We start from the raw sequence: 24,950 nt of genomic DNA on the forward strand, positions 1-24,950 counted from the left end.
CAATGACAAGAGCATATCACTGTTGGGCTGTGCCAGAGTGTCTTATCCTTTCAGTCATGGCATATGATAGGTTTGCAGCCATCTGTAGGCAGTTATATTATACCGTTATTTTGAGAAAGAAGGTTTGTGTTTGTTTAGCTCTAGCATCATGGAGTGTGGGCTTTATAAATGCCCTTATGCATGTGACACTTTCCAATTACCCTTTTGCAGGTCCCATCATGTCAACCATTTCTTTTGTGAAGTCTCTCCTTTCCTAAGAATGTCCCGCAAAGATCCTTGGTTCAATAACAGAAAGACAGAAAGCATTTTCCACCTGTGCTGCCAACCTCATTGTTGTCACCCTTTACTATGGGCCCTTTATATTATTGCTGGTTTTGACATGCATTTTATAGATACAGTGAAACCCCCTAATAAAGGACCCCCACCACCATCATCATCATCACCACCACCACCACCATCACCACCATCTAGGCTAATTATTATCAATGACCAATTTACATCCCATTAGAGTCTAATGGTCCTTTTACATGGAGCGATAATTCAATAGCGATATAACAATGAGCATTTAGACGGAACGATATATCGTTAGAAATTTTTTTTATTGCGATCATTTTAAGATCGCTTAAGCGTGAAGTGTTGAAAGACTGTTTAAACAAAGCAATCTGCTTATTTTCAGTGAACAACCAACGACGATTTGAGAACATGTTTAAAGATCATGATGAACGATTTTTCGCTCATCGCTTGATCGTATACAGTGTTTACACGAGACAATTATCGCTCAATGCAACCATTATCCCGAAAATGTGAACGATAATCGCTCCGTGTAAAAGGACCATAAGGGCCCTATTACAAGGGACAATTATCATGCGAAAAATCATTATATTGTTTGAATTTAAATGAGGGGTCCCCTTTTTATTTAAGCTGTGCCTGGCTGTTTAAGGAATCTCAGACTTTGTTTCTGAGTGAGAGGAGCTCCTAGACTAACAGTACACTCTCAGCATTTACACAACGAACAGCAGCTAAACAGGAGTAGCACAATGATAAAATGAGCACATGACAAAGTCGACTTCTATGGTTAGAGCCCAGGGTTTGCTGGCCCGTATTTTCTTATTCACTGTGTTAATGTGGGGAAGAAGCCTTGTGGCTATTAATCTAAATTGAATGGGTGTATGAAAGCAGGCATGGAGGTGCTGAATAAGAATAGATGGGTTGGCTGAAGGACCATTCACATGTCCACAATATATGGTCTCTGAATGAACCAGACCTCGGAACTCTTGGCATCATAATGAATAATAATGACGGAAGCTCCGAGGCCTTGTCCACGCACAGACCATATATTGTGAATGGCCCTTCAGCCAGCCCACATCCATGCCTGCTTTCATACATCCGCCCAATTTTTAGTGACAGCCACAAGGCTTATTCACCACATTGATGCAGTAATGTTTGCACCACTGTACTGACACGTTCTGTCACCTTCCTCAACCAACCTTCTTATTTTCTATCATAACATACGATTTAAAGGTAGAACTCAGAGATCTTGTTACAGTTGTCTCATGGTAGATACCCTGTAATAGAGGTTGGGCTCATAGGATAAATACTGGATCTTTTCATGTAAGTTTTTATTTTACAAAAGTACATGAGGCTAAATATATTACTAAAGCAGGACTGTTCCAACTAGGGCTGAAGACCTGGTAAATGGTAAGTGGATGTTTTAGAACAATGCCAAAGAATTTCTGTTCAGTAAGGGCCCTATTACATGGAGCAATAATCGGCCGAACCAGGCCAATTTGGCCGATTATCGCTCCGTGTAATGGAGACAATAATCAGCCAATAAAACAATCATCGGATAATCGTTGGTTATGGTTTGGACCTAGAATCGTCAGTCACCGACCGTGCATCGCTAGGTGTAATAGCAATGCGTGGCCAGAGGCTAACCATTGTCCAAACACCTGATACCTTACCTGTACCCGCTCCCGGTCTTCTCTCCTGTGCCCTGCAGCTCCCCGCCCCCGGGACCGGGAAGCTACGGAGCAAAGAAGAGAAGACCGGGAGCGGGGACAAGTAAGGTATCAGGTGTTTGGCTAAGGGCGGCATAGACATCGCTAACGATGTCCATGCAGCCCTTGCTGCCCGATCATCGGGCAGGTCGGTGCTCGTTTACTAAAATGATCGAGCCTTAGTCGGCTTGTGTAATAGGATCCTAAGAATGCACAGAAAATTAGCCACGGGTAACTTTCAGTGTTTGATCGCTTGGTTATCTTTCTCCAGGTACAGTCTATGTAATGGAAACCTCAAATCAAACATCTCAAGGAGGATTCATTCTCCTTGGCATAGCTAATGCCCTCTATCTCCAGGTCATCTGCTTTATTATGTTCTTGATAATGTATATGATAACACTGTCAGGAAATGTTCTACTCATCATTGTGGTAAGGATCAACTCAAAGCTACACACCCCCATGTACTTTTTCTTGAGTAATCTCTCCATGATTGACATCTGCTTCTCCTCCACCATTGTTCCTAAGATTCTAACGAACACATTTTCCGAGGACAGAAGTATTTCTCTTGTGGGATGTGCACTTCAAATGTATTTCCATATGTCCTTGGGAGCTACGGAGTGCGTTATTCTTGCCGTCATGGCCTATGATCGATTTGCAGCCATTTGTAGACCATTGCACTACCAAACAATTATTAGCAAGAAGATGTATGTCTTTTTAGCCTCTATATCATGGGGAGTGGGCTTCGCCAATGGTATCATTCATACACCTCTAACTTTCCAGTTGCCCTTTTGCAAATCCCATCATGTTAACCATTTCTTCTGTGAGATGCCTCCTTTCTTTCAACTCTCCTGCAAAGATACGCGCACCAATGAGATAGTCATGTACGTTGCAGCACTAATCATTATTCTGTGTGCTTTCATCTTGACGTTAATTTCATATGTTCACATCATCTACACAATCTTGAAGATCCGGTCATCAAAAGGGAGAGAAAAGGCTTTCTCAACATGTGCATCCCATGTCACTGTTGTGTCTGTGTACTATGGGACTATTATCTTCATGTACATGAAGCCTCGCTCAGCATACTCTCCTGAAATAGGCAAAACCATGTCTATTCTGTATACAGCGGTGACCCCAATGTTAAACCCCATCATCTATAGTATTAAGAATAAGGATGTTAAAGAGACAATAAAAAATACATTTTCTAGATAGTAATGTCATGGAATAAAGTTACATTGGTTAAAAGCAGCAAGAAAATATAGCAGCTTAACCAATTTGTATCTAAATTCTGTACTGTATATTGATCTTATGGACTAACATGGTTGGCACTAATGCAATCAGAGTCTCACCAGTGAGGACCAACACAATGGAACTCCCACCAATCATGAGAATATAGTACCATTTTTCACCAGTTGCTGCTTCTGGTACCATACAATACAAGTAAATGGTGTTGGGGGTTTGGTTTGCCAAAGGGATTTTTACCTACTGCTAAGAAAGAACCACATAACATTAAACTCAATAATAATATCACAAAACCAAAAAATTTCTATTACCATCACATTTAAATAATAACCTCAACGTACACCCCGCTGGAAGGCTTCAATGTATACTATTTTTTAGTCATGCCTTGGCATATGCCCCATTGAAAAAAAATAAGATTACTTGTGGTATACAATTTTTCTTCTTGATTCTGAATACACTATAGAATATTGAAGTTGACAACACTATCGCAATCAATAAAAAAAATATATACTGACGTATACCTCAAGTACATGCCGCGTCGATGGGACACTAAAGATATATTCTGCATTTGTGGCAAGATCTTTTCCAATGCATACAGTATGCCAGCCATAGTGTTAAATATAAATGTGAGGAAGCAGGGAAGTGCGAAACATGTGTCGGGTGGTCCCAGGGGTCCCAGGGATACTGGTGGAGTAAAGCCACAATGATATTCTTTTTTGAAAACATAAAACAATGTTTCTCTAGTCTCTCTTTACCTTTTTATTAAATATTTATTAAATATTAAAGTTGTACTTACCTGTCCAAGCTTCCCGATGTCCTACTGCCCATTTCTGATGGACCAGAGCTGCAGCTGAAGCTTCTACTCCTTTTTCTGAGCTCAGCTAATCACTGGCTGTTGTGTTCCCCCATCTCGGTTACTGATTGGCTGAATGGCCTGTTACTTCAGAGACAGGAGTAGAATCTTCAGCTGTGGCTCTGGTCAGTGGAAAACAGGCAGGAGGACACCAGGGAGCTTGGATAGGTAAATACATCTTTATTATTTTCCACATGCGCGATGTCATTAACAGTGAGGTGCTGGCTGCTCACTGCAGCCGGCCACCACCTCCGATGAAATGCACTCTACTCCAGAGCATGCTTCATAGCACAGGACGTACTGGTACGCCCAGGGTCGTCTGGGCACAGACTTCCAGGGCGTACCGGTACGTCTTAGGTCGTCTAGGGGTTAATCAGCCGCTGACTAAGCACGCACTGCATGGAGCGATGTGTGGTTAGCAGTCGATGATTTTTTAACATGCAGAAAATAATAATTCAATAATCAGTCAATGATCGGCTGATCATTGTCTTTAGTACACGGGGCAATATCTGCCCAATTCTACCTGATTGGGCAGTTAATCTCCAAACAAACAAACAAAACATAATATCAGTTATTCATGAGATCCATCGTTATCACAGTATTACAAGTTGTTTATCACACATAAATAAAAATTCAAACTATAAGGCATAACAGTACCATCCCACCATGGTAAGGTGGCCGCATGCCTGGGAAGGAACCGACACTAACTGTGGCCTTTCTTTGGCTAATAATATGCCTATACTCTCGGCATACAGAATTCAACTAATACTGGCAATAATAACCTCCAAGGTGGGATGGGTGGAGTGCACGGCTAAGTAGAGGCAGCCACTCCCCCCATCTGAAACATAGTGTTCCTGTACACTGCATATACCTTCAACCTCGACCTAAACATACACAGAACCAGTAGTGGCACATGGGTTCTGGGATAGTGCATTGTGATTTTTAAGTGGTGGTGTAATAGTTTTTCTGTTCATCTAAAGGGTACATATAGTAGGTTTAAACTTTTTTTTTTCTATAACTTATTTTTTATTAAATTTTCACAGAATATATAATATATAAAAAGCACGCAAACATGGGACAGCATTGGTTCATATACATAATAAACGTGCTAGGTCATACATAAACAACTGATCAACATTAGGCCTAAAACTTAACATAAACCATAGAGCAAGCTACCTGAGTTACATTAACAATGTTGATGATAAATGAGGTAGGCCGCAGCGTTCAGCATGAGGAGAAAAAGGGGGGGGGGAGGAAATAGAAGGGGAAATAGGAGAAAGATAGGGTATCAGCGGAAGAAGAGAAGGGGTAGAGTAAAGATGGAATAGGGAGGGGAGGGGAGGAAGGAGGGAGGGAGGGGGGAATTAAGCGGGAAGGGAAGGTGAGAGGGGAAAGAAAAAGGAAGGTAAAAAAGCAAGGTGGGAGGAGAAGGAGAAAAGGAAGAAACGGAGGGGGTCTTACAGCAGTATGGAGGACCTTAGCACATTACTTAGAGAGGATGTATTTTTTTATGCAAACCCAAAGTGACAACTCGAAAGTAACATATAAGACCAGTATCAACCGTGTACCGGTTAAGTTGAACATGAACAGTCAACCAAACCAACAAAAGAAAAGAAGAACAAGCAGGGGAACAAACAAATAGGGGAGGGTGGTACAAGAGAGTTAAGTAACTAACATTAAGGTCAGAGCATGATCCTCTTCAACAGAGGTTTAGTATAGCATAGCATATTGGTACAAAACAGTATACAATAATCGCGTGTTAATCATCAATAGACTTAAATGATCTCCACTTGTCCCATATTTTGAGAAAGGACCGTAAGTTGTTCGTCCTAGCGCTAATCTTGTGTTCCATATTGTAGTTATAATGGACCACATTCAGGATCTCAGGTATGGAAGGTAAGGCCACACTTTTCCAATTCTGGGCTACCTTATTCTTAGCTGCTGTAAGGATATGAACCGCTATAGTAGCTTCCGCCTTGTCCAATGAGTCAAGTTGCATATGGAGGAGGGCCACCTCTGGGCCCCAGGGAATAGGAAATTGCAGGATTCTGCCTAATATGGCATGGATCTGAGACCAAAATTGCATGATCAAGGGACAGCCCCACCACACATGAAGGAGAGAGCCCACCTTCGCATTACATCTCCAGCAGGTGGGAGAGCACGTAGGGAACATTTTAGAAAGGTGATAGGGCGTCAGATACCATCTGTACATGATTTTACGAGAGGTCTCTACATGGTTAATGCAGTGAGATGCAGTGTAGCAACTAGTGAAAGAGTGAAGCCATTGTTCCTGCGAGAAACTCTGGGGGTTTAAACTTTTTAAACTGCCTAAAGCAGCATTTCCAGTTTTGGCACAGGGGCTACCAATTGAAACATCACTGTCTTCCCATCTGTTAACCAGCTAATAAAGTTTAAGACCACAATGCGCAGTTCACGAGGCAGCATAACATCTCTTTAAGAACAGTAATGTCAGGAGCCGTCCAGCGCAGCAGCACTTTTCTCTGATGAAGCCACGGTTGGGGTTTCACCGCCCTCAGCCAATCAGCATTAGGTGTTAATCATTTTAATCAGCTGACTTGCGGGCAGCACCACCAGTCAGCTGTCAGAACACCTTAGGCCTCATAAATATCCTCCACTTGCCTCTATGCCTTGCCTGTGATAGAACCTCAGACCCTGAGTTCCCTCTTGACCTAGCGTTTGTTCCTGCATTTATTCTCTGTCATTTTGACTTTCTGGCTTTTAACTTCTGACTTCACTTTTAGATACGTCTTTTTGCACTGCATTGCCGGTTGTGTTTGACCCAGACTTCTGACCCTGTTTTATTGTGTTTTTATCTATCTTGTCTTCATTCAGTGTTCACTTATACAAGTTAGGGACTGTCGACCGGTTGTTCGTTGCTGCCTAGGGCAGTTGAGGCAAATAGGCAGGGACAGCGGAGTGGGTGCCAGTGTCAGGGCTGCACCTGTCTTTTGTCATCCAGTTCCCTATTCTGACAAGTAACCCATCAACAGTAAAATAAAAATATTTAATATAATATACTTCATGCTATGTAAACGTTTACATCTCCAGAGAATTAATTACTGGCGTTCTATTTCTGACACCAACTAAACACAACTATAACTTGCTGCAGAGACTAATAAATATCAAGGGAGTTACAGAAATTAACTTCAGTGCATGTATTCTACAATACAACTGGGATCCTAAATTGCTTGTATAAGAATGGCTTCCCAAGCTTGCTTTTTCTATTTCAGATGCACAGTTTCTATGGTTTGGCCATCCACTAGTTTTAAGAATGGTCACATTTAAAACTATATTTAAAAAATGCTATGTTTTTTCAGTGATTCACGAGAAACCAAGTTACAGTATGTTGAGGTAAGTCACTAAGACCCCGACCGTTTAAAACTTTTCACTTTTGTTATTTTTTTCAAATCTTATGTTTTATTAAGAAAATTTCAGAATACAAAAAAAAATTCTAAAAGACAGACCTGAAAGTACAACAACTTAGCCATACATTCTGATAGAAGTATGAAGCGGAAAACATAGGCAAGGTACATATGAAAAATCTGTAAAACCTAGTACTTTCCTTTACAGTCACAGCCAAGCTATGACTGCAAAATGTAATGAAATTGCAATAAAATAATAAATTTGAGACAAAACATCAACAAAGGTAAATGGGGGGGGGGGGGGGGGGTAGATGGGGTATGATCAGGTGAACAAGTGATATTCTTTAACATATAATTCAAGAATAGAGGAGGAATTATTAGGCCAGGGTGTCCATAAGAAGTGAAAAGAGGAGTGTGTGTAAGTGGTCCAAGTCGTAAGCTCTTCCAGCCAGCATATTTCATTTATTTTATCCCTCCATTGGTGACGTGTAGATGGAAATGTTTGTAGCCATAATTTGGGAAACAGAAGCTTTTAGCAGTAAGCAAGTGTGTAGGTATGGATAGCGCCACAATTTCAAGCAATAACTTAATTTGGGAGTCACAAATTGCGTTTGCTTTGGTCTCAACATCTCGCCAAAAGGGACTGAGATTCTCCTGAATCTTGTTGCATCTCGAAAAGCTGTGAGAATGTTTCAACACAGACTTCCGTTCTACATCTATAAGAGTTCCTTTTCCCATGGTTGCAAAAAGGGAGGATTTTGTGGTGTAAGAAGTCAAGGTATGTCTCTTCACAGATCTGGAGACCAACAGGCGTTCCTACCATGACAGCTTCCTGGTTGCCGTATACAGTAGTTAGTTTAAAAAGTCTTGCAGGTAGAGTTGTTTACTACAACTTAACTAGAGATGAGCGAACCTGCTTTGGGTTCGAGTCCATCCGAACGTTGTCTGGAAAACATCGATACAGCCAATGACTATATCCATGTTTTCCACATAGCCTTAGGGCTTTATCCAACTTCAGCAGCCACCGCTAATCAAATGCCGAAAGTTCGGGTTCGGATTCGGATGGACTCGAGCATGCTCCAGGTTCGTTAATCTCTAAACTTAACCTTTATTATATCGTATTCACTGCACAAAGTATAAACTTAGTAAGAATAAAAGGATTTACAACTGAATTTCTCCTTGTAAGCATGCCATTATTTATATAAAGAGATGGTCAATGCAATCTAATTTAAATGGCTGCTTTCTTCTTGTCCTCGGCTTGGTCTGGTATTGCAGCTCAGTTTCATTGACTTTAATAAAGATGAATTGTAATACCACAAACAACCTAAGGATGGGTTGCTGTTTTTTCAAATCCTGGATAGATTTCTATTCACTCATACTAGAAGATCCTAATAGATAATCCACATAAATTTACTGGGTGTGTTCATGAGGCCTAAAACAGCAGTGCATAAACAGAATATACAATGCTCAAAAGACACAAACATGATTTACAATCATTGACAATGAGAGTATCTTCAAATTTCCACCTCTGAGAGGAAGGCTCTGACATATCTCTCCCATTAGCTGCATAGTTGCCTATAGGACCCCATTGTAAAAAATGAATGTATGGGGCGGTGTACTTTTTTAAAAACTTTATAACTCTGCTTGGGATAGCAGAGGATAGGCTCTTCCACACAGGGGAAAAAAAAACATGTTAATGCACAACAGTCCACACAAGGGCACTGGGTCAACTGGGTCCTATAGATACATATGGTGTACTTAATGGGAATGTTTCTGACATACCAACATACAAATGACGTGTGAACAGAGGCTTACTTTTTAACATTCTAGAAGGTATGACCACTGTCTTCAAAGTTACTATTTATACCAATAGCGTGTTCCTCAATTCTCTTTCAGAAACTGAGTAGCGTATATGGAGAAGTTAAACCAAACAAGTCCAAGCTGGTTTATTCTACATGGCTTATCTACTGTTCCTCACTTTCAGATTTTATGTTTCCTTATATTTTTAGTTATGTATATAATCACATTCTCAGGAAACCTTTTGCTAATAATTGTGGTGAGAATAAACCAAGCTTTACACAACCCCATGTACTTTTTTCTATGTAATCTCTCCTTCATTGACATCTGCTTCTCCTCCACCATTGTTCCCATACTTCTTATTAATACTCTATCCAAGGACAAGAGTATATCACTATGGGGCTGTGCCTTTCAAATGTTTTTCTCTTTAGTACTTGGGGCAACCGAGTGTCTTATCCTTTCAGTCATGGCCTATGATAGGTTTGCAGCCATCTGTAGGCCGTTACATTATAACGTTATTATGAGTAAGAAGGTTTGTGTTTGTTTAGCTCTAGCATCATGGAGTGTGGCCTTTATAAACGCCCTTATACACGTGCCACTCACTTTCCAATTACCCTTTTGCAGGTCTCACCATGTCAACCATTTCTTTTGTGAAGTGCCTCCTTTCTTAAGAATGTCCTGCAAAGATCCTTGGCTCAATGAATTAGCAATGTATATAGCAGCGGGGATCATTGCTTTATGTGCTTTTTTCTTGACTTTAGTTTCATATGGACATATCATTTTTACCATTTTAAAGATTCGCTCTTCACAAGGAAGACAGAAAGCATTTTCCACATGTGCTTCCCACCTCACTGTTGTCACCCTTTATTATGGGACTATTATGTCCATGTATCTTCAGCCTCGATCATCTTACTCTCCGGAGACAGACAGGACTATATCTGTTCTTTATACTGTGGTAACTCCAATGTTGAATCCTATTATCTACAGCATCAGAAATAAGGATGTTAAGAACTCTGTAATTAAGGATGTGAAAAGAATAACAAACCTCTATAAAACATGATGACCTGAGTTCAATGGTGTACATAGAAAAGTGGGGGAGGGGATCTATCTGTGAAGCTGTATTGCAGGGATTTTGGAGGGGAATTATGCTTTATGCCATTTTCATGATTTTCCCATGCTTGGTAACAATATAGTTATGGATGGTCCGAACCCGCCAAGGTTCGGGTTCGGCTGAACCCGAACGCTCGGCTTTGGATTACCGCTGTCTGCCCGCTCCGTGCAGCGGGCGGATACAGCGGGAGGACCGCCTAGAAAACTGAGATACAGCCTATGGCTATGGCTGTATCCCAGTTTTCCAGGCGTTCCTCCCGCTGGATCCGCCCACTGCACGGAGCGGGCAGACAGCGGTAATCATTGCGGATGGTTCGGGTTCGTACGAACTCGGTTCGGACTATCCCTAAATATAATCCATCTGCAAAGGGAACCATTAGCAAAAGACATAAGACTAAATGGGGTTGAGACTCCTAAGGGTGGTGGTAAGGACGATTATTGTTCAAAAAATCGTTAGATTGTTCGGATTTGAACAATAATCATTTAGTGTAATAGCAGACGATTAAATGACCAACAAGAAAAAGTTAACTTGGCCGAAAACCAGACATTTAGGCCAATAATCATTTGGTGTATTAGGACAAAATCAACCGAAATGCACAATGTCAGCTGATCGTGGTCTTTCACAATCACAATTAGTGCAGCGATGGTCTGTTGGGATCTTGAAGTAACCCATTCCATGAGACCGTCTGGAATGAGGATGAATCTGGGAACTTAAAATTCTTATAGATAAAATACTTTATAGATAAATAGCGATAGTAACAAACAGTAGTTAGTAAGATTGAAAGAAGACAAGAGTCCATCGGTTAAACCTACAAAAATCCTATTTTGTAGATCCAGGGGAAGGCCAAAACCTCTATGAGGCAGATGACAATTGCCCCATCACAGGGAGAAAATTCCTTCCCGACTCCAATGGCAATCAGAATAAATCCTTGGATCAACGTATCACCCGAAATCTAATGCCCATAACTTATATTTTTAAAGAAAAGCATCCAGGCCTCCCTTGAACTTATTTAATGAATCAGCCATGACAGCATCATGTGGCAGAGAATTCCATAGTTTTACTGCTCTTACAGTAAAGAATCCGCATCGGTGCTGATGGTGAAACTTTCTTTCCTCTAGACGTAGAGGATGCGCCCTTGTCATTGTTACAGACCTAGGAGTGAAAAGATCCCTACAAAGATCCCTATACTGTCCATTCATATATTTGTACATTGTGATCAGATCACCCCTAAGACGTCTTTTTTCTAGGGTAAATAACCCCAAGCTTGATAACCTGTCTTGATACCTTGGCCGCCCTCCTCTGCACCTGCTCCAGTTCAGCTGTGTCCTTCTTATATACCGGTGCCCAAAAGTATACACAGTATTCCATGTGTGGTCTGACCAGTGATTTAAAAAGAGGCAAAACTATGTTCTCATCTTTAGTATCTATAAGAGATGAGCGAGTAGTGAAACTTTCGACTTTCGAGAATTCATATCGAATAGGCACCGAGATTTGACTATTCGAACGAATATTCGATCCCATTATAGTCTATGGGAAAAAAATTCTCGGCACTTGGAAATCCAAATTCGGCCACTTAGAGGTCACCAAGTCCCCCATGAAACCTCCGTAAATGATGCCAACACCTCCGGAAGGACACTGTGACATCAGGGGGAGCATGCCCAAAATCGCAGCATAATGCCACTCTCTGCAGTTGCAAATGAAAAATATTTGTGAACGCTTTACGAATGTTTACGGCAATGTTCACACATTTCCTTCGTTTTTCTTGCCCAGCATTACATACATGATTCCAATGTGCGTCCGTAGAGTGTCACGTTATTCGCGCATATCACGCATCATGCTGTACGAACGTTACTGGAACAGTAACAGGCTACTGGAACAATAGCTACACGTGCCTTTTACTAGGCTACTGGAACAATAGCTACACGTGCCTTTTACTGGCCTACTAGAACAATAGGTATCACATGTCTTTTTACTGGGCAACTGGCACAATAGGTATCACATGCCTTTAACTGGGCAACTGGCACAATAGGTATATTGTTTACGTGCCCTTAGTGGGCTAAACTAGGGACACTATAAGTCACTTGTACACACAGGGTACTGGAATGAATACAGCTGCTGCTGCTGCTGTTATATCATCTATGTCCTAGCACTGAGAAGTGCTTTGGATTCAAAGATGACTTTTTTGCTGGATATTAGCCCTGAAAAGGACTTTTGGGTTCAGTAGTAAGCCTGCCTAACCAAAACGCTACTAAAACCTATCTCTCCCTGCTTCAAGATCTTTCCCTGGCTAGGTTGAAAGCGCATCTGCGGTCGAGAGGCGGAAGTCAATTATTAAATATTCAAGGTCATGTGGTTCAGCCATCCAATGAGGGTAGATGCCGTTATCGCGCTGCGTGCGTACTCCTAGGGTCCCTCACGGCCTCCCTGCATGGTGATTGGATTAAAAAAAGCGGCAACTGCGATGGGAGGGCTTTTGAATGTTTCCCGCGTGTTCGTCACACTCCTCGATTGAATTTGAAACCTTCAAATACCGCAATATTCGATCGAATACCGTCTCAATCGAATCGTATTCGCTCATCTCTAGTATCTATGCCTCTTTTGATGCATCCCTTTATGTTATTAGCCTTGGCAGCTGCTGCATGGCAATGATCACTAAAGTTAAGTTGACTGTCCATCAATATTCCCAGGTCATTTTCAGAAGCAGTTTTACACAGTGTTTTATTACTAATATCTGTACTGCCCAAATGCATACCCTTACATTTATCCACATTAAACTTCATTTGCCATGTATCTGCCCAAGCCTACAGCTTCTCCAAATCCCTCTGTAATATGTTATCCTCCTCTGTGGTGATTACTTTACTTAGTTTAGTATCGTCTGTAAAAATGGAGATTTTACTCTGTAGCCCTTCTACAAGGTCATTAATAAACATATTAAAAAGAAGTGGACCCCACACTGACCACTGCGGTACCCCACTAGCAACTGTTACCCAATCAAAGCATGTTCCATTAATCACCACCCTCTGTTTTGTATCACTCAACCAGTTACTTATCCATTTGCATATGTGTCCCCTAGTCCCAGCATCATTTTTTAGACCAACCTTTCATGTGGCACAGTATCAAATGCCTTTGAAAAGTCCAGATACACAACGTCCACAGCCTCCCCCAGGTCCAGTGTGTCACTGAACTCCTCATGGAAGCTGATCAGATTAGTCTGACAGGACTGATCCCTCATAAACTCATGCTGGTGCTGCGTTATAAGATTATTTTAATTAGGATACTCCCTTTTACAAACCCCTCACTTAATGCACTATAGATGTTAGACTTATATTTTTTGATCCTTTCTTGAATATTGGTACCAAATTAGCAATGCACCAGTAATGTGGAACAATCCCTGTCATTATAGAATCTTTAAATATTAGGAATAAGGATCTATCTAACACAGTACACAACTCCAGGATGGAGACCTTCTGGGCCCGGTGATTTATGGATTTTAATGTTTTTAATGTGTCACCCACTTCTTGTTGTGTTAGGCAAGTGAGATTTATAAGAGGATTTACATTATTCCTAGTTATGTCATTTGTTATAGGATTCTCCTCTGTGAATACAGTGGAGAAGAATGTATTTAGTAGATTGGCATTTTCCTCACTTCCCTCCACCATTACAACTAGATTATTTTTGAGGGGAACAACATTTTTAGTTTTAAGTCTCTTATTATTTATATAGGTAAAGAACATTTTGGATTCTTTTTACTTTCTGTAGCAACCCTTCTTTCTGTTGCAATTTTTGCTTCTTTTATTTGTTTTTTACACAATCTATTTTTCTGCCTATAATTGCTTAATGCTTCCCCACTACCTTCTTGTTTTAGTAGTCTGAATGCTTGTTTCTTATCATTTATTGCACCCTTAACTGCTGTACTTAACTACATTGGTTTTCTCCCATTTCCATATGGTATGAGTTGTCTACCAAGATCTACCCAGGATGCTCTTAAATATGTCCAATTTCTCTTGTGTACTTTTATTGCTGAGGTCATTGTCCCAGTCTATATCCCCAAGGTCCTCTCTTAGTTTTTGGAAATTTAGATCCAGAATCTGGGCTTTCAAACCAGCGACATGCACACATCTTTCACAATGGTATGCACCCATGATTGGTTGATCAAGGATTGCATATATCGCACAAGATGTACATTGGGCCGCATTGTCAAACATGGAGTGCATTTCAATGGGGACACAAGATATATATAAAAAAGAACAAAAGCAAACAAATAAACAATTTATTCTCCTCTAAACTCCCAGAATCTTAAGTCCCTGAATATTAAAGTCCCACATTTGACACAAAAACCCACTTCAGATCAAAAACTTGCATGCTCCAAAACTTGCTCACAGATAGCAATATTAAGAACGTAGCTGCTGAAATTGCTGCTTTCTCCTCTGTTGCAAAAGGATCCTCAACCTGTGGCCCCTGAAATGCCACTGCAGGGTTAGTTTCTGATCCTGGGAGTTGGCTTTCTGATAAATGTCTCAGGCGCAAGCCCTCAGGCATGTCAAACAGGGCTTAAGATTGGCTGCTGGGATCTTCTTTCCACTCCTCCAACTACTAGTGGCAAAACACATGGCCCAATGTAGGCAGGTCATCATCCACAAGGCCCCCGCATAGGACTATAATCCTCAGGTAGTCCCATTTTTATGTACCTCCTGCCAACAAATAGGGTATGACAATGATGGAGATCCCTTGTACCTGTCAAACTCCTTCACTCCGCTCAGGATGGACTTCACCTGGATCCGGATGCTCTTCTGATGTCCCACTCCTGTTCCTTCTTCTCTCCATATCATATGTGAAAGGACAGGGGTGAAGTAGAAGGTGCTGGTGCAGCAGAGGGTGACTATCCTCTTCCTAGCCCAGGGGGCTCAGGAAAGCTTTCCAGTATGATGGCAGTGGATCCTCTGGACCTAAATCCTTAACCCAGCCAGTCACTTTCTATTACATTAAATAGAAAAAGTGGCCACCTTTTTTGTTTTTTTAAGTTTGCTCAACTCTATATGTAACTAATTTTACTTTAAGGCTATGTTCACACATTTTTGCTCATTATTTTGGTAAGTATTTTTCAACCAAAACCAGAAGTGGATTGAAAACACGAATAGACACAGTTCACACACTGTTGAAATTTAGTGGATGGCTGCCATTTAATGGCGGTTGTTTTGATATAACAGTTGTTATTTGCCATTAAATAACGGTCAGCCTCTAACTTTCAACAGTGTGTGAATATAGCCTTTCTGTGTTTTAAATCCATTCCTGGTTTAAGTTGAAAAATACTGTGAGGGAACATAGCCTAACTCAGTCTTGTATGCTTCTTATCTTTCACTGGATCTAAAACACAGTTTAAAACTCAAATAGACAATAAACTATATTCTCTTTCCTTGAGGAAAACTAAGAGTTTCTTCTGGCTTACATGGGGTATAATATAGCCCACACTGTGGTGACCCCATCCAAAATCCCATGTAAAAACACACTATAAACACAAGCAGTTATAAAAACAAAATCAATTATATTATGGATACAAACTAAAACACTTGAGGAACGTGCAGAGAGAAAAGAGTGAATCTCATAGTTTCACCATCTTCTCTTCCGCCGAATTTACTCAGTGTGAACTGGCCCTAAGAGTACCTTTACACAGAGATTTATCTGACAGATATTTGAAGCCAAAGTCAGGAACAGACTATAAACAGAGACCAGGTCATAAAGAAAAGACTGAGATTTCTCCATTCCTGGCTTCAGTAAATTTGAGTAAATTTGGCAGAATTTGGTGGTGGAACTCTCCGCCACCAAATCCCGTTTGCCTCACTGTCAAACAGTGTGTCTATGGGAGGGCTCACACACCTCTGCTTCCGCCGCTCTCGGCTCAAACAATTTTCATGTCTATTCTTTGAGCAGAGAGCGGAGGCACGCAAGCCCTCCCATAGAGTCTCCATTTGACACTGAGGCAGGCAGGATTCATTGGTGGAGCTCTCCACCGAATTTACTCAGTGTGAACTGGCCCTTAGCGTTAATAACTTTTGTTGAAAAAAAATTGTTTTAATAACACAGTAGTCAAAGAGAGGTTTCTTCACTACATGAGTAATCTCAAACCTCTTTACATTCTGTCTGCCATGCCTCAAGCATTCCAGGCCAACAATCTAGCACCCATTGTTTAAGAAGAAAAAAGGTACCTGTTTTAATGTAATACAGCACGTAAACAGCTTCAATATGCTACAGTAGATGAGGATATCTAACTGTGCTGGCACCAGCACTTCCAAAGCCCTGTAGTTCCCAACACAGCCACGGGTGGCAGCAGAGGGGCTGTGTCACCCCCTTTCTGCAGCCAGTCAATGAAAACATAAAAAAAATAATTAAAATTTCTTTATTAAAGTTATATTACACAGTTATATAACTTTATGAATAAAATGCAGTCAAAATAATTGTCCTGGTATATTCCCTTTAAAGGCTCTCAAGATGATACCCTTAACAAAGATACTTTAAACTTTATACATCTTTAAGTCCTCCTAATTGTCTCATGATGTTATTTGTTTTTAACATGTGTTGGTTCACACTGTCATTAGAACATGGATAATGGAAATGCGTAGGTGGTTTGTGCTGGGACTGTCAACTTCATTTATCTCTTATTGATAAATGACTAGCTACTGTTGGACTCATGCACCCTCTTGGATGAACTATGGACATCCTAAACATTAAGAGGTGAGCTCATCATCATCTTGTTTGAACTTTTTTTTAAACATCTTCTCTTCTCTTCCTGGCAGCGATTATTGGAAAATAAACTAATATAGTCTAAACTTATAAGTTTACTTCTACAGGGAATAAATTACACTTCTTCTCTTTCTCGACTATTAATAAAAGTTTTTCTTAAAAAGAGAGTTGCAGTAATCTCTAGTGACTCACCAACCTTGTGACTTGTTTCCAACTACTAACTTACATTCATTAGGGAATGTTAGAAATGTTCATAATCTATATAAACCTCACCATTTAACTTAAAATTTTCTATGCAAAATGTGCCAATTCCTTTGTGCAGAGTTTGCTAAAAAATTTGATTATATTTAAAAAAAAAAAAAAAAAGTAATGCCATGAAGAAATACGTTAACACAATATTTTGGGTTAGCCACCAAGTTTCTGAAAGCCACATTTTGTTGAGGTAAGTCCTTTGTATTTTTCGATATATAGTTTGTAGGAGAACATACAAAAATATATCAACTTTTAAAATGGGCAATTTCAATTTACAATTGTTGTTCTGCTTTTACCCCTCTAATAAACAAGTAAAAAAATTTCTTAGTGTCAGTCATTCTAAGTTTACTTTTTTATCACCTACCTACCATAAGTTTAGCTCACCCTCAGGAAAACCAATTATTGCGGAAATGTATCCCACTATACTGATCTGTACCTTCAGGATCTGGTGGCCTGCTTACCTTCTTATTTAAAGGATTCCAGTGGATTGATTAGGGATCAATAAGATTAGGTGGGACAACAGTTTTATATTTTTAACTTGATGTCACCTTTCTATATTCTAACATAGTTCATGAACGTGGTTTAGAAGCAATCCATTTTGTTGTTAAAAGTGAGTGGGAAACTTGAGTATGCTTACACAAAATTTTTACATTTGAGGATCGTTGTATTATTAGACCAGGGGGGCCGTGATGGGGGGTTTGAGACGCACCCAGTTATGCAAATTTATGGGGTGGTTTTAGTCCCTCTATATCGAGTAGTCCCCCTAGTATCTTGAACAGGTTGTCTATTAGAAACGTTATATAGATTACCTAACCATAATTTGCAATGGCACAAATGAATCTATGGAATTTTTAATCACCTGAAGACTGGACCAAATGACCATCTTGAATGACTATTTGGCAAGCGGTGTTGGGACCTAGTTAATGACTTTTAAATCCCTGTTGCCTGCTTACACTAAAGGGAAAGTATTATATCTTCTAGTATACCAGGCACAGATCTCCCACGTCCGCTTCCTACAGTAGTAGCAGCCTTATCATCACCACCAACAGCAGCACCACAACCACATCCCTTTTTTGTAGCTTTCTTCATATTTTTCTTACAACAATCGCCTAACTCCAGCAACACTTCACCAAGAATTGAATTTACAGTGGTCCCTCAACATACGATATTAACTGGTTTCAGGACAACCATTGTATGTTGAGACCAAAACTCTATGGGAAAACTGGTAATTGGTTCTAAATCCCCAAAATAAGAAAAAAAAATGAAAATGTAAAGAAAAATAAGCAGCTATTTAATTTGAATGCAGCAAGTCCTTACATATAACAGCCAGAAAGAGCTACAAGAGACTGTAAATTTCTTTCTATGAAGAGAACAGGAGCATTTTCACGGTTTTGAAAAGATCTTACGGGGTCCCAAGAAAATAAAATGAAGCTGCCTTCAACTGGTGCCCAAAGGCGCAACTCATCCTAGCACAGGTAAAAAGCAGTACACGAAATGTAGTATCACACTATACTGTAAAGAGGAGATACTAGACACACACAGCAGTACAGGACATGTAGTATCACACTGTCCTGTAGAGAGCAGATACTAGACAGCCAACCAGTGCATGCATTTCACTAATACTGTGATTTAACCAGTAAAAAGACATGTTCCGCAGATCTGGACTGTCTGGAGCCAATGTATGTTGCGTCTGGTCTCAAGTTACGATGGTCCAAAAAGGAACACTGTATGTTGAAAATATTGTATTCAATTTAAGAATTGAATTTATTAGCCATGCACTGAATTCCTAACTGGCCCAAGAATTTAATATATTAGCCACACACTAATGGCCTATCTGATCCAAGACTTGTATAATTTAGACAGACACCGATGGCCTAACTACGGCAGCCCTCCTTTTTTTTTTAACATGCACTGATGGCCTAACTGGCCCAAGACTTGAATATATAGGCCACACACTGAGCTACAACAGTTAGTAGCTAACTCACAGGTGTACTAGTGTACTGGTGCCCCCCAGCTAAGTCACGGATGTTCAGGCTTCCCAGCTCCTAAGTCACTGAAGTTCTGGCTCCATATCCTTATTCAAGGATGTTGCCCCCCTCCTAAGCCATGGTTGTTCTGTCTCCTCAAGCCCCAATTAAAAAAAGGTCAGGTTCTGGTGCTAATTCACAGACGAGCTGCCCCTTTCCTGTCCTACAGACATTCTTGCCCCCCAACTCCTAAATCATGGATGTTCAGCCCCAGCTCCTGAGCACAGAACATTGGCTGTATTAAGGCCGGGTTTACATATGTCCGGCGGTGCGGCGGCGTTTCCCTCCGGCGCAGGAGAAAAGCACCGGAGGGAAACGCATCTTTGAACTGATCCCATTGTTTTCAATGGGATCGTTCAAAATGTGCGGCGGGAAATAGTGGCCGCCGCATCGCCGGACCGTCGGTGCGTTAGGACGCATTTTGCAGCGTCCTGGCGGACCGCCGCTCCGGTAATGCGGCGCCGCACCAATACAATGGAATAGAGCGCCGGATGCCTCGCCGGGTAGGACGCATGCCGTTCGGCTCTGGCATCCGGCGTTCAGTCAAATAGTACACAAAATAAACATATATCTCCCCCTGTGTGCTCTCCCCCTCCCCTATAGTCCCCCCTTGGTCCCCCAGTAGTATATCACCCCCCCCCTGTTTCTCCTCCAGTAGTATATAGCCCCCCTGTTGCCCCCCCAGTAATATTTAGCTTCCCTGTGTGCTCTCCCCCAATTAGTATACAGCATTGCTGTGCGCTCTCCCCCAATAGTATATATCCCCCCATGTGCGCTCTCCCCCTCCCATATAGCCCCACTGTGCGCTCTCCCCCTCCCATATAGCCCCCCTGTGCGCTCTCCCCCTCCCATATAGCCCCCCTGTGCGCTCTCCCCCTCCCATATAGCCCCCCTGTGCGCTCTCCCCCTCCCATATAGCCCCCCTGTGAGCTCTCCCCCTCCCATATAGCCCCCCTGTGAGCTCCCCCAATTTAGTATATAGCCCCGTGCGCTCCCCCGCAAATCCCATTGAAAATGACAGGAAAACATACTGGGGAAAAAAATGTCAACTGATGAGCGCAACTTGTGACAACTGATGGGAACTGATGGAAACTGATGGCAACTGATGGTTTTTAATGAAAAGACGGATAGAAAAACTGATGACAACTGATGCATTTTTGGCATCAGTTGTGACATCAGTTGTGGTCAGTTTTTAGGCAAAAAACGCAACTGATGCCAACTTATATATGTAAACCCAGCCTAAATCTACAAACGCTAAACCTAAAAACGAGCTTGTCACTTTACTATCATAGATTGACCACAGTAGGGGGTATTTATAGTGCAGTCCTCCAGCTTGCCATTGGCTGTCCAGACATGATGGGAAATGTAGTTTTGTAACAGCAGAGGATGGTAGGTGACCCTCTCCCCTGGTTAGGCTGTGCAAATGCAAGGCACATCAGTATAGCGCTCTCAAAGGTCCAAGAACAGACTGTTCGCAAAGTGGCTGCTTCCTGATACGATCCAGCAAAGGAAGTAAACAACATGCATACAAAAAGTACTTATTTCTTTTTATAGCAGGCCAGTCAGTTGACAGTACTTTATTGGACACAACAAATTTCATGAAAACCCAGGATCATTTGTTATTGCACTGTAGCATTGTCTGCAATAAAGTACTTCACTTGACTAACTGGACACCTGTGCAGCACCTCTGTGAAAGAAAATATCCACTCTTCGTATGCTTAGAAATTTGCCAATAAATAAAATATACACTCAACGGCCACTTCATTAGGTACACCATGCTAGTAACGGGTTGGACCCCCTTTTGCCTTCAGAACTGCCTCAATTCTTCGTGGCATAGATACAACAAGGTGCTGGAAGCATTCCTCAGAGATTTTGGTCCATATTGACATGATGGCATCACACAGTTGCCGCAGATTTGTCGGCTGCACATCCATGATGCGAATCTCCCGTTCCACCACATCCCAAAGATGCTCTATTGGATTGAGATCTGGTGACTGTAGAGGCCATTTGAGTACAGTGAACTCATTGTCATGTTCAAGCAGAAATCGAGACTCATCAGACCAGGCAACGTTTTTCCATTCTTCTACTGTCCAATTTCGATGAGCTTGTGCAAATTGTAGCCTCAGTTTCCTGTTCTTAGCTGAAAGGAGTGGCACCCGGTGTGGTCTTCTGCTACTGTAGCCCATCTGCCTCAAAGTTCGACGTACTGTGAGTTCAGAGATGCTCTTCTGCCTACCTTGGTTGTAACGGTTGGCTATTTGAGTCACTGTTGCCTTTCTATCAGCTCGAACCAGTCTGCCCATTCTCCTCTGACCTCTGGCATCAACAAGGCATTTCCGCCCACAGAACTGCCGCTCACTAGATGTTTTTTCTTTTTCGGACCATTCTCTGTAAACCCTAGAGATGGTTGTGCGTGAAAATCCCAGTAGATCAGCAGTTTCTGAAATACTCAGACCAGCCGTTCTGGCACCAACAACCATGCCACGTTCAAAGGCACTCAAATCACCTTTCTTCCCCATACTGATGCTCGGTTTGAACTGCAGGAGATTGTCTTGACCATGTCTACATGCCTAAATGCACTGAGTTGCCGCCATGTGATTGGCTGATTAGAAATTAAGTGGTAACGTGCAGTTGGACAGGTGTACCTAATAAAGTGGCCGGTGAGTGTATATTGCCAATATATAAAAAAAATTCCCCATGGAATTGCTGCAAAATTTACATGCAGCCACAGCTACTCATTATGTTGTGGATTTGTGATTGATATAACCACTTTCTATGTATAGGAGCGAGATCCATAGTGAATCTGCGACAAAATGTGCATGAAATCCGCTATAGAATTTGTAAGCGATCTGCAGCTACACTGTGGTTGCCAGCTACTCCTGCCATCAGCTGCCAGAGAAAACTCCTGCTATAGCAGTTTACCCCCATAATGCATTCCTGCTCAACAGAAAAAAATGTAAAAAGTGTAAAAAATATACAGGGGCTTATATTGTTTTTTTTTTTTTTAAGCAAACCTGTACCGTCGAACATATCCCTCCCCCAAACCACCAGTACTGTTCTGGCCTTCAAGGTATACCTGGTCCGGGGGTCGGTCTGTCTCATGGGGCTGGTATTCAGGCTAAAAATAATTTTTATTCTGTTCGCACAGTGTCAGTTAGGCAAGGCCTAGGGTATCCATGCCCTAGGCCTGTAACATCTTTGTCCGCCTTTCTTCTGTCGTCACACCACTAGGCTAGATCAACAGGTCAAGGTTAGAGATGATTGAACAGGGCCGATGTTTAAGTTCCTATGAACCCGAACCATCTGCATTTGACTCCCGCTGCCTTCCCGTTCCGTAGGGAAGGTGGAGACAGCCCGAGTACCATCTGGAAAACTGGGATACAGCCTATTACCTAGGCCCTGCCTCATTGACACCGCAAAGGCAGAGTAAAAGTTGTTTTTAGCCTGAATACCGGCCTCGGGAGACAGACAGAAACCAGGATCAGGCACGCATTGAGGACCACAGAATAGTACTGGCGATTTGAGGAGAATGTTTGATAGTTAAAATTTGCTTTATCAGGAAAAGCTAAATAGTTGTCCATAACAAGCATTTAAAGTTTTCAATTTCTGATGTTGCTTAGAATATAAACATGGTGGTGTGATCTGTTTTTCTGCACTAAGTTTATACGTAAGGTCCATGTAGATCCTTCTATAAAACAATCCTTTGTTCAGTCCAAGTCATTAACTATATACAACTTTTTCTAAGGTTGGAGAACACAAATCAAACACTTCCAAATTGGTTCATTCTTCTTGGATTATCAACTGTCCCTCATCTCCAGGTTATAGGGTTTCTGATATTTTTGGTGATGTACATTATCACGTTGGCAGGAAACGGTCTTCTTCTCATTACTGTAAGGATTAGCTTTGCTTTACACACCCCTATGTACTTCTTTCTGAGCAATCTCTCTTTTATTGACATCTGTTTCTCTTCCACCGTAGTTCCTATACTACTAATAAACACTCTATCCGCAGACAAGAGTATTTCAGTAAGTGGCTGTGTTTTCCAGATGTTCATCTCATTAGTACTTGGGGCAGCAGAATGTATCCTACTTGCCGTCATGGCTTATGATAGATTCGTAGCGGTTTGTAGACCACTGCACTACAACAGTATTATGAACATGAGGTTTTGCATTATTTTGGTCCTAATACCCTGGATTGTTGGCTTCATAGACGCCTGCATACAAGTGCCGCTAACCTGGAGACTTCCTTTTTGCAAGACTCATCACATTAACCATTTTATCTGTGAAATGCCTCCCTTCTTAAGATTGTCCTGCAGAGATCCTTGGCTTAATGAGGTTGCAATGTATGTAGCAGCTGGGCTCATTGTTCTTTGTTCTTTTCTCTTGACTTTGATTTCCTATATTTTTATAATCTCCGCCATTTTGAGGATCAGTTCCTCAAAAGGAAGACATGCAGTTTTTTCTACATGCACCTCCCACCTTACTGTCATTGCTTTCTATTATGGAACCATTATGTCCATCTATCTTAAGCCTCCTTCTTCTCACTCTCTGGAGACAGAAAAGATTGTATCTCTTCTTTATACAGTGGTGACTCCAATGTTAAATCCCATCATTTACAGCATCCGGAATAAGGATGTTATGAAATGTATAACAATAATCATCAGAAAAACAAGCAAATCGGACTAAAAATATTTAGATATGATTTAGTGTAAATAAATATGTTTAAACTATAATAAAGCAGATACGCAGATGCCACAGGTCATCTTCTAACTGGCATCCTACCTTATTTATGCCTTACTATTATAAATAAAGTCCTAAAATTGTAGTCGGTAGATATTCCAACATGCAGTAGACAACAGAACACATCCAATTTTAGGGTGCCTTCACCAGAGGTGTAGCTAGCTTGGTGCCCCCCAACTGCACTGACAGAGCCTAAAACAATGTTTGAGACAATGTTTACACAACATCTTTTTCTGGCCATGTTTCGCATGTCTTTTTGCTTCACAATGGCGGCTGTCCAAAAAAGTTGACAAAATACATCAAAGAAAAGACATTGTGTAAACAAAGCCTTATAGTGGATCCAAACCCCACTCTAAGGCTTTGTTCACACATGGTATTTTGATTAGTATTTGTAGCCAAAATCAGGATTGGAGCTGACAGGGCAAAATTATAATGGTAAGATCAGCATAGTTTCTGTGTTTTCAAACCACTCCTGGTTTTGGTTGAAAAAAATGCTGACCAAAATACTGAGCGAAAAACTGTGTTCTTTTAGGTTGCATTTCGTTTTTGCTTCGTAAATCACGGACGACTCAGGCGGTGAATGTCTGTCCTGGACTGTTTCCCTGCACTTTATCATGTATCACGCCGGAAGCGGGGAAACAGTTTGAATCGCCACGGCGCTGTAATGACACAGCCGCACAGCTCTGAACTCCCTTGTTTATTTACTGGCTTGTCTTTTGCAACTGCTGGCATACATTGGGTACACTGGACACAGGGGAGGGCAATCTGTGGCTCTTTAGGTTGCTGAACAACAGCCCCCATCATGTCATGCTGT

At 41.4% G+C, this 24,950-nt stretch overlaps 3 protein-coding genes across 3 annotated transcripts; all 3 read left to right on the plus strand.

The window, feature by feature from the left end:
- Positions 1 to 2,282: 2,282 nt before the first annotated feature.
- On the plus strand, positions 2,283 to 3,206 carry LOC138770567 (putative olfactory receptor 2W6). The gene has a single exon (XM_069949672.1). The coding sequence runs from the start codon at positions 2,283 to 2,285 to the stop codon at positions 3,204 to 3,206; it is 924 nt and encodes a 307-aa protein (XP_069805773.1).
- A 6,178-nt stretch (positions 3,207 to 9,384) lies between these two features.
- LOC138770568 (olfactory receptor 5AR1-like) lies at positions 9,385 to 10,329 on the plus strand. The gene has a single exon (XM_069949673.1). It carries the CDS (start codon positions 9,385 to 9,387, stop codon positions 10,327 to 10,329), a length of 945 nt encoding a protein of 314 aa, XP_069805774.1.
- A 12,325-nt stretch (positions 10,330 to 22,654) lies between these two features.
- On the plus strand, positions 22,655 to 24,082 carry LOC138770569 (olfactory receptor 5M11-like). The gene is made up of 2 exons (XM_069949674.1): positions 22,655 to 22,731; positions 23,143 to 24,082. The coding sequence occupies exons 1-2, from the start codon at positions 22,655 to 22,657 to the stop codon at positions 24,080 to 24,082; spliced, it is 1,017 nt and encodes a 338-aa protein (XP_069805775.1).
- The last annotated feature ends 868 nt before the right edge of the window (positions 24,083 to 24,950 follow it).

This window comes from Dendropsophus ebraccatus, chromosome 13, assembly GCF_027789765.1.
Source record: "Dendropsophus ebraccatus isolate aDenEbr1 chromosome 13, aDenEbr1.pat, whole genome shotgun sequence".
Taxonomy (NCBI): Eukaryota; Metazoa; Chordata; class Amphibia; order Anura; family Hylidae; genus Dendropsophus; species Dendropsophus ebraccatus.